Source organism: Hydra vulgaris, chromosome 07 (genome assembly GCF_038396675.1).
Source record: "Hydra vulgaris chromosome 07, alternate assembly HydraT2T_AEP".
NCBI classification, from domain to species: Eukaryota; Metazoa; Cnidaria; class Hydrozoa; order Anthoathecata; family Hydridae; genus Hydra; species Hydra vulgaris.
Window position 1 is genome coordinate 25,530,770 of NC_088926.1, and position 16,900 is coordinate 25,547,669.

Here is a 16,900-nt window from a genome sequence, read left to right on the forward strand (position 1 = left end):
AAATATATTGAAATATTATATTTTAAAAAACTTAAACAAAAAAACATTTTTTTTAAGTTTTTTTTTTTTAATTTAAATGTGACAGATACAATATGACAGCATGCAATAAATTTAAATTTAGGTACTAAATTTAAATTTATTATATGTGTTAGGTATTTAGTATATGTGTCTTCTGTGTTAGGAAAAAACACAGAAGAGGAGAGCAGAAAAAATTAGCTCTGCTTGGATGTTTTAATCAATTACTTTAAAACTATAAAAGGAAAAAAGATTCATTGATGCTAAGGTGCATTAACATTTATTCTATCGGCATTTAAAATTCATCTAATCAATAAAAAAAAGTTATTCAAAACATTACAGGTAATAAAAATTTTCATGTATTCATCTCACTCTTCAAGTTTACATTTTTACACTTAAAGCGTGTGAAGCAAATACGGAAAACAGAGAAAAATGCTACATTTAATTCAAAACAATGTATACTGGAGAGGAAGATTTAACTTTGATTTTGAACTGCAAGCTTAAAAAAATAATTAGCATTGAAGAAATTTTTAAAGGAAACAAACTGTATCCAGCTTATACTAAAGTAAGGGAAGAAAACCGCATTATGGAAGACAAACTACTGATTATTCAGCCTCAGTTGATTTACAGAGCTTTATTGACCATACCACATACAATTTGTTAAAATAGTCAATACTGTAAAGGCTCCTAAAAAATCAATACTTGTCTTTATACACAAAGCAGGATTTGATGAGCCAACTGGTCAATCATTATTCAAACAAACAAAGAAAGCAAGATTATTCTTATCTTGCATAGCCCTAATTAAACTTTATGTTGAAAAATCTGGCGAATTGCTCGAAAAAAATGAAAAACATTCTAGACTTAACAATTTCAATATGTAAATGAAATTGTTGAAGTTATTAAATACGAATATAACTACTTTATGAACTGTAGTTTGAAAGAGAAGACATAAACTCCATTTTTATCATACTTAACTTAGATTGCACGATGATTGAAAAGCCACTATAACTTCGTCTTTAACTAAATCTTTTCAAGTATTTTGTAGTTGTGGACTTACCCCTTCAAATATAAGCAATCTAAGTATTTTCAAAAATCTCAAACTTAGTTTAAACTTAGCTTACATTGAGCAAAATATGGGAGTGGATGCTAAAAAAACTGTTAAAAAAATATTGTTCCATTTATTGATTTAGTTGTAGATGTACCAAAAAGCAGCGGTTCAGGTACATCAAATGATGAAAACACGGTACGAAAAGTGTTCCAAAACTATATAGTGTCCGCTGAAATACTTGAATTAAATGAAAATCTTATAAAACATTTCTTGTTAACTCTTTTCAACTTGAAAAATATACCAAAGAAACAGCAGAGCTCTTTTTACCCATGTTTTTCTATGTTTCAAAGAGTGGATAAAAAACTTATATATAGTTCTCAATTTGTAAGAGATATTTCCTGAACTTTCTCATAAAAAGAATAAAAAGAGCAGAAAAGTCAAAAAAAAGACGTATAATAGACGTATAATAGACGTATAATATAAATATATAGAGAACACTATATACAAGAAAATTTTCAAAAGCAGTCACTAAAAAAGATGTTGTGCGAAGATTATTGTGCAGTTCAGATCCACTTTTTAGATCTCGAAGAAGGAGTTTTTAGGTCTCGAAGAAGGAGTTTTTAGGTCTCGAAGAAGGAGTTTAGGAGAAAGAGCTTGAGATTGAAGAAGATTAAACTCTTATTGTAACTTTTTATTTATTTATAATTTTTGTATATTTTTTAATCAAGTTTATTTAACAGAGAAAATGTCGGGTAAATAATTACTTTTTTATTTAAAAAAAGGTATACTTATACATTTTTTAATTAATTACTGCTTTTTAATTAAATACATACTTTTTATTTAATTACTGATTTGAATCTGGAAGTAACTGTTTCTAAAAAAACACTAAAGGTTATGTCACAAAAAAATCACAAACGCCCCGCACTTCTTTTTTATATTAGAGTGTTTAGGGTGTCGGCAAAAAAAAGTTAATGTAAAAAAAATGAAATCATAGTGACATGAGTCGCTGATAAAAATTTCAATCTGAAATCTTTAAAAATAATTGATACTAAAAAATATTATAAGGTTATGACATTTTTTTATTTATTGGCAATCTTGGCCTGCTGTGCTCAAAGATCACAGCAGGCCAAGATTGCCATTAATTCTAATGAAAATGGCTCAAAGATCATACTAATTTTGCTCTTTGCAATGGTAAGCTTTTTTATTTGAAATTGCAGTATGATTAGTCATCAAACAGTGGATTTACAAAAAACTATCCAAAAAAGCGATTTGAATAATACTTATAGATTTTGCCTTTTTTAATATTTGCACTCAGGTTATTGTCATTGACTGATTTATAATAACATATACAGATATCTTTTATAACTTTCAAATATATAGTTGTAGTGATTTTCTCAAAAACTAAAAATGTCTCTTTGCAGATCAAAAAGTATTTAATTTGCAGATCTAACGCTCAACACAGTACGAAGTTAACAACTAAGTAATTTGTTTCTTATTTTTTATCAAATCGGGTTTCAACGACAATAAAGGCATGTAAAGAAGAATGCCTAGTTGACATTAAAAGTTGAAAGTGCTTTTTGACTAAATACAAAAAAACGTTTAAAACACATTCACTCGTAACACATGTACTAAGATTGGTCGTATTGTCTTAAAACAACGAATGACAGCAAATGTGATTGACAACAGTCCTATAATAACAAAAATCATGCCATTCTAAAGTAAAGTTCGGTAATCAGTCGTTTTAAACACGCTATAACAATACATTCTAAAATAAGATTTGGCATTATTTTTAATGTGTGCGTATAAACCTAAAAAACAAGCGCATCTTGTTTTAAGTTGCGATGCTCTAAAAATAGCATAAAGTTTTATTTGCATAAATTACTTTATTTGCATAAGTTGCTTAATGATGTTGATTTTTATTTGAAATCAATAACTTGACTTGTTTCATATCCTTTTAAACCAAAACTTTACATTTGATGGTTTGTTTATATACTCATCTGTAAGTAAGTTTAAATCTTGTTTTTTTATTATTATTTATTTATTTTATAAAAGTTACATTCTTTAAAAAAAACTTGAATTAAAGTAATGAAGTTATTACTTCTTTATAAAATTATCCATTGGACAACTAATATTGAATAAAAAAGAAGGGAATGCATAAGTATAAAAACGTATAAAAAAAGACGAGGTTTATACTTTTTCTAACATTTCCAAGTTATCATTTTTTAAATTATAAGGAATAAAAAATAAAAACTGCTTTAAAAAAAATAAAAAAATAAAAAAAACATAGAAAGTGCATAAAATATCGAGTTGCAGTGTAAACTGTAAAATATCGAGTTGCAGTGTAAACTGTAAAATATCAAGTTGCAGTGTAAACTGTAAAATATCGAGTTGCAGTGTAAACGTAAATTTAGAGGAACCAAACTTTCATACGTTGATAGACATTGACTTGGGAAATATCATTAAGCAAAGTTTCTTGTGTATAGTTTTTGTGCAAAGGGTTATGGGTAAAGGATGTGCACTATAATAGGTGCATATAGTCTTATATAGCTACGAGCACTTTATGAACGTTTTTACAAATGATTTTATTTAAAAAATTTATATTAAAATACTACAAGTATTGTTAAAAGAAATCAAGACGCTGCAATTGCGCAATAAAGTTTTTATTTGTATTCTATAAAAAGAGAAAAAAAAAACCGACAGAATAAAATTTCGAAAATGTAACTTGATCAATAAGTTTTGTTTATCAGGTTACATTTAAACAAATAAAGGTTTTTCTTTAAGAAAAGCAAACAAAAAATACAACTTTGTTGCTGATTTTAAAATATTTGGAAGTCAACCATGTTGATAAACAGGGTTTTTGTTGGTCAAGCATTTTGACTAACATTTAGGTTTCTTTATACATTTTAATTAAAATGCTAACATCGTTTTTATAATCGGTAAGTACTAGTTGTTAATGAAGTTGTCCCTAAAATAAAATAAACTTTGCTTAGTGTAAAAAAGATAACATTAACATTGATTCATGTAAAAAAAGTATATAAAAAAAGATTAAGCTATAAGATATATAACAAGACACAATACTTCTATAAAAATAAAAATATTGCTACCTCTCTCTATTCATATATATAATATATATATATATATATATATATATATATATATATATATATATATATATATATATATATATATATATATATATATATATATATATATATATATATATATATATATGTATATAAAATCACTTCTTTTTATGGAGACATTTAAAACAAATAAGTTATTTATTTATAAGCAATATTTCGAGATCATTAGACGGTCTCATCATCTTTAAAACTGTGTTTAATGTCTGATAATGAAACAGTCTAGTGGTCTCGAAATATAACTAATAAATAAATAACTTAGTTGTTTTGAATGTCTCCATAAAAAGAAGTGATTTAAAAAAAACTCATTTTATGAATTTGAGATGAGCGACACTGTTAACTGCGTAGTGTTATAATTAGTTCTGTATGTTTTTATTTAATATAAGTTATGTACGTTTTTATAAATATCAGTTAGGTTTTGTTAAAATGCATTCTACAAAATTGTATACTTAGTATTTAATTTGAAAATAGAGAAATGTATTTTATAAACTTGTACAGAAATGTTGGATGGAAAGCGTATTTTTTGAGACAATTAAATTATTCCAGCGTTGTATACTTTTAATATAGACTTTATTGTCGCATACTAATGTTAACAGTAATAGAAATAAAATTAATAATAATGATAACAATATTGAAAAAATAAATAAAAAAATACAGCAACAACAATAAAATATACATATGCATATACTCACATACAGTTGTATAGAAAAACATCAATAAATTTACTTTGTTTTCTTTCATTCATGGTTTGACTGCACGAGCTGTGGTTGCAGGCTCCATATCTTTTTAAAACTGCCACCATTTGCTTCAATCAATCAGTATGTCTGCTGATGGAATCATGCAGTTTTCTAGCGTCTATATAAAAGGTATTTTATGATTCGGCTTGAATAAATGTTACACACACGTACTCCGTAAAAATTAAAGCAGCACCATATACCACTCACACCGCTGTCTTGCAACCTCGCTACAACAAAGCAATTACTAGGTTTTGAATATCTATCTAATGGCTTTAAATATGACTAAAGAAGTTATCATGATCAAATTTATGCAGCCTTTTTTTACGAAACTGTCAAACTAACATAAATTAATAAATTAGTTGTAAAACAGTTTAGTTAAGAATTTATTTAGTTAATTATGTAGCAGTTTAGTTAAGAAGAAGGTAAAATGGAAATTAACTTAAAAAATTGTGTGCATATATACTACTCGTTCCGGTGTGTTTTTTGTATTCATTTGATAAAAGTAAATTAATTAAGCAGCATCAAATGAACTTTTATTTACGTACTAGTTGTAAAAATTTTGTATGAATTTGTATAGATTTACTGTCGTGCGAAAAAAAAGCCTTTTGCAAATATAGTTAGAAATTTTTGTGGCACCTGGATAACCATAAAAAAAAAAATTAAAACATCGTTTTAAAAATATTTAAGCTATCAAAGAAAACACATTTTTAGTTCTATTAAAAACCTCTTGCAAAAATAAAAGTTCTTTAATTACAAGTGAAGTGCTGTTTCGCTGTAATTCATGTTAATGTCGAGCTTGTGTCGTGCTTTGGCTAAACAAAATTAGATTTTATTTAATTGTTTTCTATTGGTTAAATATTTATGTTCTTTATTGCAGCTAGGTTTATTAAACAGATATCTTAAAAACTCAAAAAATAATTAGAACAAATTTTAAAAACAGTTAAATTAGCTGAAAAAGTTGTTTTTCAAGCATTTTCTTATTTTTTAACACAAATTCATAAAATAATATTTATATTGCAATTATTCAAATATATAATTTATATATTATAAAATTATATTATAGTATATTTAAAATTGTATAATAGTATTATATATTTATATATTCCAAATACTAAGTTTATTTTATTTATGACAACTAAAAATTTTTCCTTAATTTTGCTAATAAACTTTCAGTTCTAATTTTATGCATGCAGTTCACCTTGTATAGATATGAGATATTTATTGTTTAATAGGGGCTGTGGTCAGCTACAAAAGTAAAATGGGTGGATTGAAAAAAGATATAAAAATGTGGTAAATGAGGTTGTTTGGTGTTGGGTGTTATCAAAAGTATTGAGGTTTTTAAAGATAACTAACACCGGTAAACGGTTTATGTTACAATCAAGTATACTGGACCATTTATTTCCCCAATACACAATTTCAAGACCATTCATTTAAACAAGTAACTGCCAGGTCCTTCACTTTCATTTATATAAACTATTATTAGATTTATTAGCTGTAAGCCAAATTTAAGATTTGGTTCAAAAATAGTATTGTTAAGTAGCAGTATCAGGGTTAGGAAAAGTGTAGGTTTAAGATTAGGATTAGGGTCATGGTTAGTATAAGTTATTTTATTAAAAGTTTTGAACTTGCAGTCAGGTTAATATTAAGTTGGAGAAACTTGACAGGGGAAATGACAGTCAAATAAATGTTATAGAATCATTTTTGTTATTTAAAATGTACTTTTTTGTGTAAGTATGGTAAGTATAAAAAAAATATGCCGACCAAAAAAGTTTAACTATTAATATTTATAAAAAAAGCTTCAATACAAATTTTAATTTCTTTTTACTTGTTCTAGATGACTTGTTGGTTCTCTTATTTTACAAATTACTTAAGTAGTTAGTAATAATAATATTATAACCAAAGTAATGCATAATTAAGAGCCTAATTAAATATTTTATTACAAATTAGTAATGAGATATTTAATTGGGCTCTTAATTAGGCATTACTTTGGTTGAAATATTATTTACAAAGCTATATATAACTACAATTTATCTTCGAAAATAAAAAAAAGAAATTTAATAAATATTCAAATAGCAAATTAGTTTATAATAAATTCATAAGTAATAATTTTATTTATAGTTAACTATATTTAAAATAAACAGTTTTATAAATTTCTATTCTACTAGGCAAAACTTTTTGATGAAATGAGTTTAAACATAAAAGAAGCACATACTGCAAAAGTAGCAGTTGTAAAATTGGATGAAAAGTATGGTTTAAGAAATCAGGGAGTATTTGCAACCCAAAATATTCATCAAGGCGAAGTTTTTTTCCGATGTGATCCATCTGTTTGTGATTACGATAATGCAGATTTGTTAAAAACTAAGGACGAAATGAACGAGTATTTTGTCAAATTTCCTCAATGCAAAGAATATATAGTTAGATATACTCATATGGTCGATCATGATACATACGTATTACCAAAAAATTGGGAAGAACTAAAGTTAGAATGCATTTGTACACTGTTTAACCACAGTTGTCAACCAAACAGTGCTTTAGTAGAAAACGATCATTTTGTCGCACTGAGAGATATTGCAGCTGGTGAAGAGCTTACGTATGACTATCAAACTTTAGAGACAGAGGCGAGCCTTGATGTTGGATTAAACTGCAAATGCGGTTCTGACAATTGTCGTGGTGTGCTTTTGTATGATTTATATAGGAACGATAAATGGCAGAGTATGTTTTATGATTATTGCTCTCCTTATGTTAAAGATCAAATTGACAATTTAAAAACAAGATGGTTTTCGTCGGAATGTTATGTTAAGCGCTTAGATGGTTCACAGTTAGGATTAGTTGCTACAAAAGGAATTGCGAAAAACACGTTGGTGGCCATTTTTTCAAATGGTGTGAGACCTGAGTTACATTACCTTAGACCTAGTATTATTCCAAACTGCATTGTTATTGAAAACAAAGTTTTCACTGCAAAAGATATAAAGCCTGGTGAAGAAATGACTTTAGATTATACTGAACTAAGCAACTAATCCAAATAAACCATTAATTATTTATCCATTTGTTCCAATTTTAACTCACTGCCCGTGTTTAGTTAGATATATGCTAATTTCTGAATCTTTTTGAAGCTCTTGTTGACACTGTTTTTTTGTAAAATATGTTCAAATATTATAACTAATTAAATACAATTAATATTTACTTTTATTTTTTAAAGTTATCTAATTTTACAAATGTATTAATATTTTACTAAAAAAGTGAATATTCATTCTTTGCCATTTTACTAAATAGATTTTGAAACTAGCTAGTCAAGTTTATAATATTACTTGTATCTTTTTCTCACTTTTCTACTCATGAAGTAATACCCATGAATTATTTTAGTATGTTTGTCATACTTTTTTACTCAATTACTGTAATTTTTATTTGTTAATTAATTTTGAAAAAATTCTCTAAAAAAATATTTTCTAATTATCTTAATGACTTTTTGCTAAAAAAAAGGCATAGGCAATTGTCTTAAAATCGTTGAAAAACATTTAATTTTTATTTAACTAATTTATATTTAATTATGAAACATGTTTCTATTAAAACAAGTCGTTTTAAAATAAACGGTTGTGTAATAAGCCACTGTCATGTATATGATAACACTTGGCTCAGTGTGGGATTTATGTATTATGGATATATTACTCGTTTGCCACAAAAAAAAAGTCTAAAAACTTTTATTCTTTTTGGGAAATACAATAGAAAATCTTGGAAATTCCACATGTCGTCACTTAAGGTCCGTAAATAAAACTAAACTTTCATGCGTTTTTAATTTTTTAAACGTAGATACATTGGAAATATACAGCAAATGCGGAGATTTGCGTTCTATAAAAAAACTATTTACCAAACTAAAACGTAAACTAATTGTTTTTAAACAAATATTTTAAAATATATTAACTATAATCGAAGAATAATTTCTTGCTTTATTTTTTACTTATAATAAATTTATATTGTCGTATCTGCATGAGCTCAAAAAAACTTGGAAGACCTGCGTAGGTTTTAAACAAAACTCGTATTAATAGTGGAAGATTTGCTGGAAAAGCTTCTGATTTACGTGTGAGTGATCTACCAACTTACAAACAGCTCATTCAATACGGTTACAAGATTGAGAACGAATTATTTAATGGACAGAAAATTGACTCTGTATCAATCGTGACAAAAGTCAAAAAAGTGACTTGCAAAAACTTTGGTATAGAGTTAATCCAAATCTACCTCTAATAAAAGATAAACCATTAAAAAATAAAATATCCAGAACATTTAAAAAAGTATTTTCTGCAGAACGAATTCAGTCTAAAAACCATAAGTCCAGTGTAAGCTGGCTAGAAAAGAAACTGGAAACGTTGTTTGATTTGTCTGCTTGCCGGTGCGATCTCCCAATTATTGATGACTGTAAAGATAGGTAAATATATATTTGTAAACATTTTTAGTACAGTTTGTTTAATGTTAAGTGAAAAAGATTTTATAAGGGTTGATGAAAATTTACTATCCTATTTCCCTCGCCTTCTACTAAGGTATTAAGGTAAAGTCTTTATCCATAAACTAAAGAATGTAAGCCTATATAATAAATAATTTCTATATTGTCTTGATTTTATAGTAAAGTAATATACATTTAGACAAATCGGCTGTCGGAAAAGCGACTGCACAATGAAACACATAGTTTGTCTCTGTGAGGAAAGCAGAAAGGTATATCATGCAATTTTTATCAACATTTACTGTTAGAATTGATAAATATGGAGGGTTGGATAAAAAAGAGCCTCAAGTCATTTTAGCATTTACTGCTTATTTACGAAGTTATGGTCAAATGATTAGTGATCATGAAATTTGATTCATTTTATTCGCTTTAAATTTAAATACTTTTAAATTTTAAAATACTTGACTTATTTTAGGTCCCCGTTCTGGAAAGAGAATATTTAAAGGATCAAAGATGCAAGATAGGACCAAAAGGAAGTTGGTAATTAGGCAACGTGGACCAAGTGGAGGCAACTAGGGTTTTATAAATGTATATTAGATAGGAAAAAGAAGCCACTAGAGAGCTAATTAGACAGAGAAGTCTTCAAACAACATCAAAACTTGAGTCAGACGGTAATTTTAGTGCTGGATCTTCAAGTTTAGACAAGAAAGACAAAAATTCATTAGTTTTTGTAATGAAATACAAGATTAATGGGGACCCTTTCTTTTATCGAACTACCAAAGATGAACATCACCTCACTTTTACTTGTGAAAATGACCCTTTCTCTGGAAATTATCTAACTCATACTATAATAGAAAATGGTAAAGGTAGTACTATGGCTTCAGCAACGTTAAATGTGCTTTCTGAATACGATAGTATCAAGAGCTTGGAAGCGATTGTTCTCGACAATACAAGTTCTAACACTGGCGTAGATAATGGTTTAGTTGTCAAATTAGAAAAGCTTTTGAATCGTAGCATTCATTAAGTTGGTTGTTTATTTCACCAGGGTGAGCTACCTCTTCGTCATGTTATATCTGAAATAGATGCAAAAACTAATGATCCTAAAAAGTATGAGGGCCCTATTGGTGAACAAGCGGCTGATACATTCATGCATGAAAAACCATTGGTTCAGTTTGTTCCTATTGATTCCGAGATAGAGTTATATGTAAAGCCCAACATTGTTGGCAATCTGAGTACGGACCAGCGTAAACTTTAAGAGTATTGCACTGGAATAGCTAAAGGTTCCATTTCTGTCAAGTATGCTAACAGGAAACCTGGTCCAGTCTGTCATGCACGCTGGTTAACTCTTGCTTTGAGAATTATGATGGTTTATACAAGAACCGAGATACCTACACATGATTTAAACTGCATAACAAAGTACATAATACAAGTTTACTGTCCTATGTGGTTTACCGTTAAAAGTTCAGCGCATTACAAAGATGCACCAAGGCTTCTCCATAAAACAATTCAATTAGTCAAGAAACAGGATAGCAGAATTCAAATTATTGTATTGAAAAATCTTCAGGGTAACTCCTACTGCTGCTGTCAAGAAAACTTTCTTTATGCTATGCTGCTAGACGATGAAAAAGTTGTAAGAGACCGTGCTCTTAATCAAATCTTGAAGATTAGATTATCCAAGGAAACAAATCCAGATTTCAAACCTAAAATCAAAGCTAAGACAGTTATGACCTTGAACTTCGATGCTGATGTTTGGACCGACTTAATTGAGGTTTCTTCAATACAAATTGAACCTCCTACGTCAACTTTTGTATTTTCAAATGAATTACTACAAGCTATTCAAACCGGCAATAAACTTTCTCTAACTGATTTGCCAAGCAATTCTCAGTCGGAGGAAAGAGCTGTAAAATTCGCATCTGAAGCTTCTGAAAAGGTTTATGGGCGGGTAAAGAGACATAACTTCATTCTGGCTAAAAACCGAAGCAGAGCCGAAAACAAGAGAAACGTGAAAAAGTCAAAATATCGTGTAATTATCTCAGAGTAATTTTTTAAACTTGTTTTTACAACAATTTTACAAACTTATTACAAATGTAATATATTGTATTTAATGTATATAAATGTGAGTTTAATGTTCTCTTTAATGAAAAGGCATTCCTAAAATGTATCGTAAGCTTGGTGTTACTTTTATTGTTAATGGTCTATAAAAACGTTGAAGCAAGGGTGTTATATATATAAGTACCTATGTAAACTCAAAAGACCTAACCAGAGCTAGCGCAAACAGATAGTAAATAAGGGTGTGGGGTAGTGACTTTAGCTAACTTAAAAACAAAACAAAAATAGGTACTTGATCTCTGTCATTGCCGAATAATATTATAATTAAAAACTCACTAGCTTTAATAAGTTCATTGTTCGGGGAGGAGTGTCATACACCCATTTTTTAGACTCTAGCCCCAATAATTTTTCAACATCGATAGTTTTAAAGAAACTTTAGTTTCAATCGACTTGAAAACTTGTAAATCGGTTCATAAAAAACGATATTATATATCATAAATATCTGCGACGGAAACTTTTTACAAACCCTGCCTCGTTTTCACATGGCGTTAGCCAATGAGATTTCATAAAACATTGTGAAAACGAGGCGTGACATGTAAAAAGTTTCCGTCGCAGATATTTTTGAAAAATAAGGTTTTTTAAAATATTAAGGTTTTTTAAAATATTAAATTCTTTTAAATATTTGAAAAAAACACACCAATAGGTAAAAACTTTAAAATGATTTTCCAAAATGATTATAGCTCCAAATTGTATAATTTTTTCAGATTTATGTTTATATTTATGGCTTACATAAATCCCAAAGTGAGCCAATATGATTTGGAAAAAAAAGTATGTTTAGACAGTGGCTTATTGTGTAATTAAGAGAAATGACATCATAAATAAGTGGCAATATAGTTTGTATAAAAAATTAATAATATATTCAATTAATATTTATCAATAGGAATATGTAAAAACATTTTTAAAAGTTGAATTTTTGGTTGCTCTTTCTTCACCTTATTTTTCTATGATCATATGATCGTTTGGCTTCTTGTTTGGTCTTATCGACTTTAATACTTCAATTTAACCTTCATTAAAAGTCACTCTTTCCAGCGTTAACAACTTTCTCTATATTTTGCATTCTAAATACTTTTGGTGCTCGTTGCTAAAACAATAAATTATGAAAATCATACTTTATTGTCATACTTTATTGCTTAGAATAAATTTTAACAATTAATGTTAAAATTGAATAGCTTATTTCAATTATAAGTTTATTACAACTACAGTTTTGCATTTATAAAAAAAAATATATCAGCATTTTAAAAATTTGGTTTGTAAGAAACAGGAATAAGCTAAAAAGTCTGATGAACGCTTAAAAAGGCTTAATAAACTTAAAAATCTGATGAATTATACTTATACATACCTATTTATACTACGATACATGCTTGCTCATATCCTAAATACAGACCTACTCATACCATGATACACACCTATTCATAATATAATGCATACCTATTCATGCAATTGTACATACCTATTCATAACATAACAAAAGCCTATTTAAATCATGATACATAACTGTTCATACCATGATGCACACCTGTTCATATTATGATACATACCTAGTCATACCCAGATACATACCTATTCGTACCATATTACATACCTATTTATACCATAATACATTTATATTCATACCATATAACATACCTGTTCATACGATGATACACATCTAAATTGGTTTAAAAGCAAGAGATCCAGGGTTCAAAGCGAGCACTGGGCATATTTCACGTCATTCGTAAGGAAAGAAGCGTGAACTTCCTAGTTAAATGCTCTTCAGAGGTGTTCTGTAACAAAATCTTTATATCTTAATTATAATTTAACATTATCAATAACGACAGGCTTGTAATATGTTTTAAAAAATGAAAAAAGAAACACCATGCTATGCAAATTTTTATGTAAACACTTCAAGAATTAAGTAGAGAACAAAAAACGAAAACGTTCAGAACTTTATAGAACGGAACAATTGATGTGGGTTATTCCTGAATCCTAGCCCAGCCCAAAAGCTTAAAAACCAATAAAAGTTCTGAACGTTTTCGTATATCAAAGTGATGTCAATATTTACGGCTTAAATTTTTTTTAAATAAACAAAGTTTGTCATAAAACAATAGCTATTGTAGTTCATTCATAGGCGCAGCAGTTGTATATACGTTGATATATTTATCTTCTCATAGGCGCAACAATTGTATATACGTTGACATATTTATCTAGTCATAGGCGCGGCTGAGTGTTCACTCAAGATTTTTTTTCCATCAAATTGAGTTTTTATATATATGAAAGGCTAAATTCTTATAAAAAAAATTATAAAGTTTTATTTGCATTCTTTGGATAAAGGTTTTTCATCACATCATATTATGGAGCAAACATTTTTTGCATTTGTCGTGGATTTGGAATGGAACTCTATATAGACATTTTGAGAAGTTAATTGGACTTTTGTTCATCGGTTACATTAGTTATCAACATCAATTTTTTTTACAAGAATTTAGCTTTTTATATATATAAAAACTCAATTTGATGAAAAAAGTCCTTTGGCAGTCTTTGGCGCCTGCCACTAATGATAAATCCACTAACCCAGTGGGCACGGTACGTTTCTAAAACGTTTTTTAGACGTTTTTATAAGGTTTAAACCTAATAAAAACGTCCAAAGAACGTTTTAAAAATGTACTGTGCCCACTGGGAAGTAACCGATCAGCAAAACTACAGCGGACCGCTAAAACTGTCTATATAGGTTCAATGATATTAGAATGTATCTTTGTTACTCACTACAATAATTATTTTTTTCTTGTTTTAATTATTTTTAACTTTAATAAGTCCTTTGAGTACGTTGACTAAGTTTTTATCATGTTTATAACGGAATAGCAACCACAATGCTTTTACAACAAATCTTTTTTGTTCCATGGCTTTTGTTTAGTATATTATCTTTTACAAATTTTCTTAACTTTTATATTATTTTAATCTGACGAATATGCTGATCAACCTAATTAACTTATAAAACAATTTCAGAACTATATTTTTGCGATAGAAACTGTATGTTTTTGATCGTTATCCTGCTGATATATTTATAGCAACGGCGTGTTAACTTTAGCATACTGGAGCATTTCTTTTTTTAAGTATATTTACATTAATATCAGCCATCATAAAATTTGTTATTAAACCATTCAATTCATTTTGATATCTCTTGATATGACTTTCCACTGATTTTAAGTCGCTGAATTATAATAAGATCAGCCGAACTGCAGTTATGATATTCAGCAGCTTATAATCTTCAGTTAAAACTGTTGTATGGATTTTTGATTACTGTTGTATGGATTTTTGATAACGTTGTTATAAGCACCTTAGGCGAAAATTGAGTTTTTTTCAAAAGTAATTAGGCTGGGTTCAAAATATGCGCGAATAAACAATTTTTAGGGATCCATTTAAATATTTGGGCACCCAAAATTTTTTTCTAAAAAACACAGAGGTTTTAAAAAAGTAGCAAAAGTGCTCTTATTACCCAGATCACTTGGTAAAATGAACACTTTAATTTAGCTCAAAAAAATAACATTAGTTATTTTTTTGAGCTAAATTAAAGTGTTCATTAGGAAAAAAATACCAACCTGACAATTAGAACTAATTTGTGGAATATAATGATTCGTTATTAACAAAACTTATCATTAAAAGATCTAACTTTATGCCAACTTTTTGTTGAAACAATACTACTATGTTTTACGAAACAATCAAAAAAAAAAGTTTGTTATTTTTTCATTTTTATTAACTCAAAACATTAAACGATTAAATTGCAAATTTTTTTGAATTTAAATTACAGAAAGATATTTAGCATTGTTAAAATATTAAAATTTTTTACTATGTTTTGTTTTTATTCAAAAAGCAATTAAAATCAATACATTTTAAGGACTTTAAACTAGGTTTTTCAATGAAAAACACTGGATAATTTGAGCATGCCCATATTACACAAAAATGGTATCTTCGAATAAAGTCAAAACCAAATGTTTCTATGCATTATTTTTCAAACAAAAATTGAACGAATTTCAAGCTAGTATATTTTTCTTTATGAAAAATTAAATTCTATTATTTCAGCATCATAATTTCGCGCCACAGATTTATTCGTGCGTGATGATAATATTTTAACAAAACAAAAAATTGAAAAGCGTTTTAATGAGGCGAGAGCCGCTAATTACTGCATATAAATTTACACTAATTATACTGATTCCTGTTATCACTACAAAAAGTCGATTAAAAAAAATACAAAGCAACTTTAACTTTACTGCTAACATTTTAGAAATTATTTAGCATGCTCATATTACATAAGTGCTCATATTACTTTAATCTACCGAACATTAATATCATATTAATGAGTATTATTATTACTTATAGGTTTCCAATTAAATCAATATAATTTAAAAATAAAAATGATATCTGCAACTTCAACAAAGTTTTTTTTACTTTAATTGTGAATAGTTAACTACAATATCTTTAATACTTATTATTCGGCTGAAAACGATGAAATACAGAACCCTTTAATTGTTAACTACTGTAAAACAGATTAATCGGGATTTTGTCTCTAGTTGTAGTTGGCGTGGGTTTCTTTTAAAAGGGGCCCTTTCGAATTCTAACAAACCGAGAGAGAGATCAAATCCCCGAATGCACAAACAAAATCTTCCAACATGGAAATAAACGACTTTAAAAACAGGTTCCATTATTAACTTTATAAACAAAATATAAACATAATTTATTTTTATTAGTTTTAATTTTTAATTTTTAAGGCCGGATTACACAGTAAGTTTTATAAAATGATGTTTCTTTGACAATAACAAGTAAAAGTCAATAGACGAAAGGGTGGAGGAGTTAAAAAGTTCAGCATGGGTAGGAAAGTTCCTAAAAAATTAATAAACGTCTTCTCCCGTGTATTAAGCATCTGCAAATACTGAAATACCTAAATTTGCTTGAAGATAATTTTACCAAGTTTTACCTCTACCAAGTATTGTTTTAAAAAAATTATGTTATAACAGCTGCAATCGGAAAATTGCAGCTGTTATAAAAAAGTTTTAGTTGAACAAGAACTTAGTAAAGACAAATGAATATCAAAAACCATTTGACGTAACCACGAGTCATTGTGGTCTTACGTGAAATGGGTAAAGGGTGATTATCATTACAAATAATTGTATAGTAATAAATATAAAACTATCCGTGACTAAAAACGTAACAACAAAACTTTACATAAACTGTTGAATGTTTATCAAAATTTAGTTGAGCAAAACATGTAAAAGGGCTGCAGATGAATTAATCCCTACTGTTGAAACATCAAGAGACTGTATTCGTAGCTTTGATGGCTCATGGCAAAAACGTTGCCATTTTAGTCAAAAGTGACATGTGTATTGATTTCAAAATAGAACCAAAAAACGAGTTAACACACGTTTAAGAAATTTAAGAAAAAGTGGCAAAG

At 27.9% G+C, this 16,900-nt stretch overlaps 1 protein-coding gene and 2 long non-coding RNA genes across 6 annotated transcripts; 2 read left to right on the top strand and 1 right to left on the bottom strand.

The window, feature by feature from the left end:
• The first annotated feature begins 2,922 nt into the window (after positions 1–2,922).
• Positions 2,923–8,200, top strand: LOC136082368 (uncharacterized). Of its 4 annotated transcripts, none has more exons than XM_065801464.1 (2): positions 2,923–3,062; positions 7,106–8,200. In XM_065801464.1, exon 2 carries the CDS (start codon positions 7,124–7,126, stop codon positions 7,955–7,957), a length of 834 nt encoding a protein of 277 aa, XP_065657536.1. In that variant the 5' UTR covers positions 2,923–3,062; positions 7,106–7,123; the 3' UTR covers positions 7,958–8,200. The 4 variants fall into 4 exon arrangements, with proteins under 4 accessions (XP_065657536.1, XP_065657537.1, XP_065657535.1 ...); XM_065801465.1 differs by having other exon boundaries at positions 2,959–3,066; XM_065801463.1 differs by lacking the exon at positions 2,923–3,062 and adding an exon at positions 3,847–3,999.
• Positions 3,888–5,472, bottom strand: LOC136082369 (uncharacterized). The gene is made up of 2 exons (XR_010639637.1): positions 4,930–5,472; positions 3,888–4,028 (listed from the first exon to the last, which is right to left on the bottom strand). It is a non-coding gene; the product is annotated as an uncharacterized LOC136082369 (long non-coding RNA).
• A 464-nt stretch (positions 8,201–8,664) lies between the features above and the next one.
• Positions 8,665–11,404, top strand: LOC136082141 (uncharacterized). The gene is made up of 3 exons (XR_010639424.1): positions 8,665–9,360; positions 9,575–9,644; positions 9,848–11,404. It is a non-coding gene; the product is annotated as an uncharacterized LOC136082141 (long non-coding RNA).
• The last annotated feature ends 5,496 nt before the right edge of the window (positions 11,405–16,900 follow it).

Coding starts and splice junctions, on each gene's coding strand:
- LOC136082368 (XM_065801464.1), top strand. CDS start 7,124: ATGAGTTTAAACATAAAAGAAGCACATACTGCAAAAGTAGCAGTTGTA.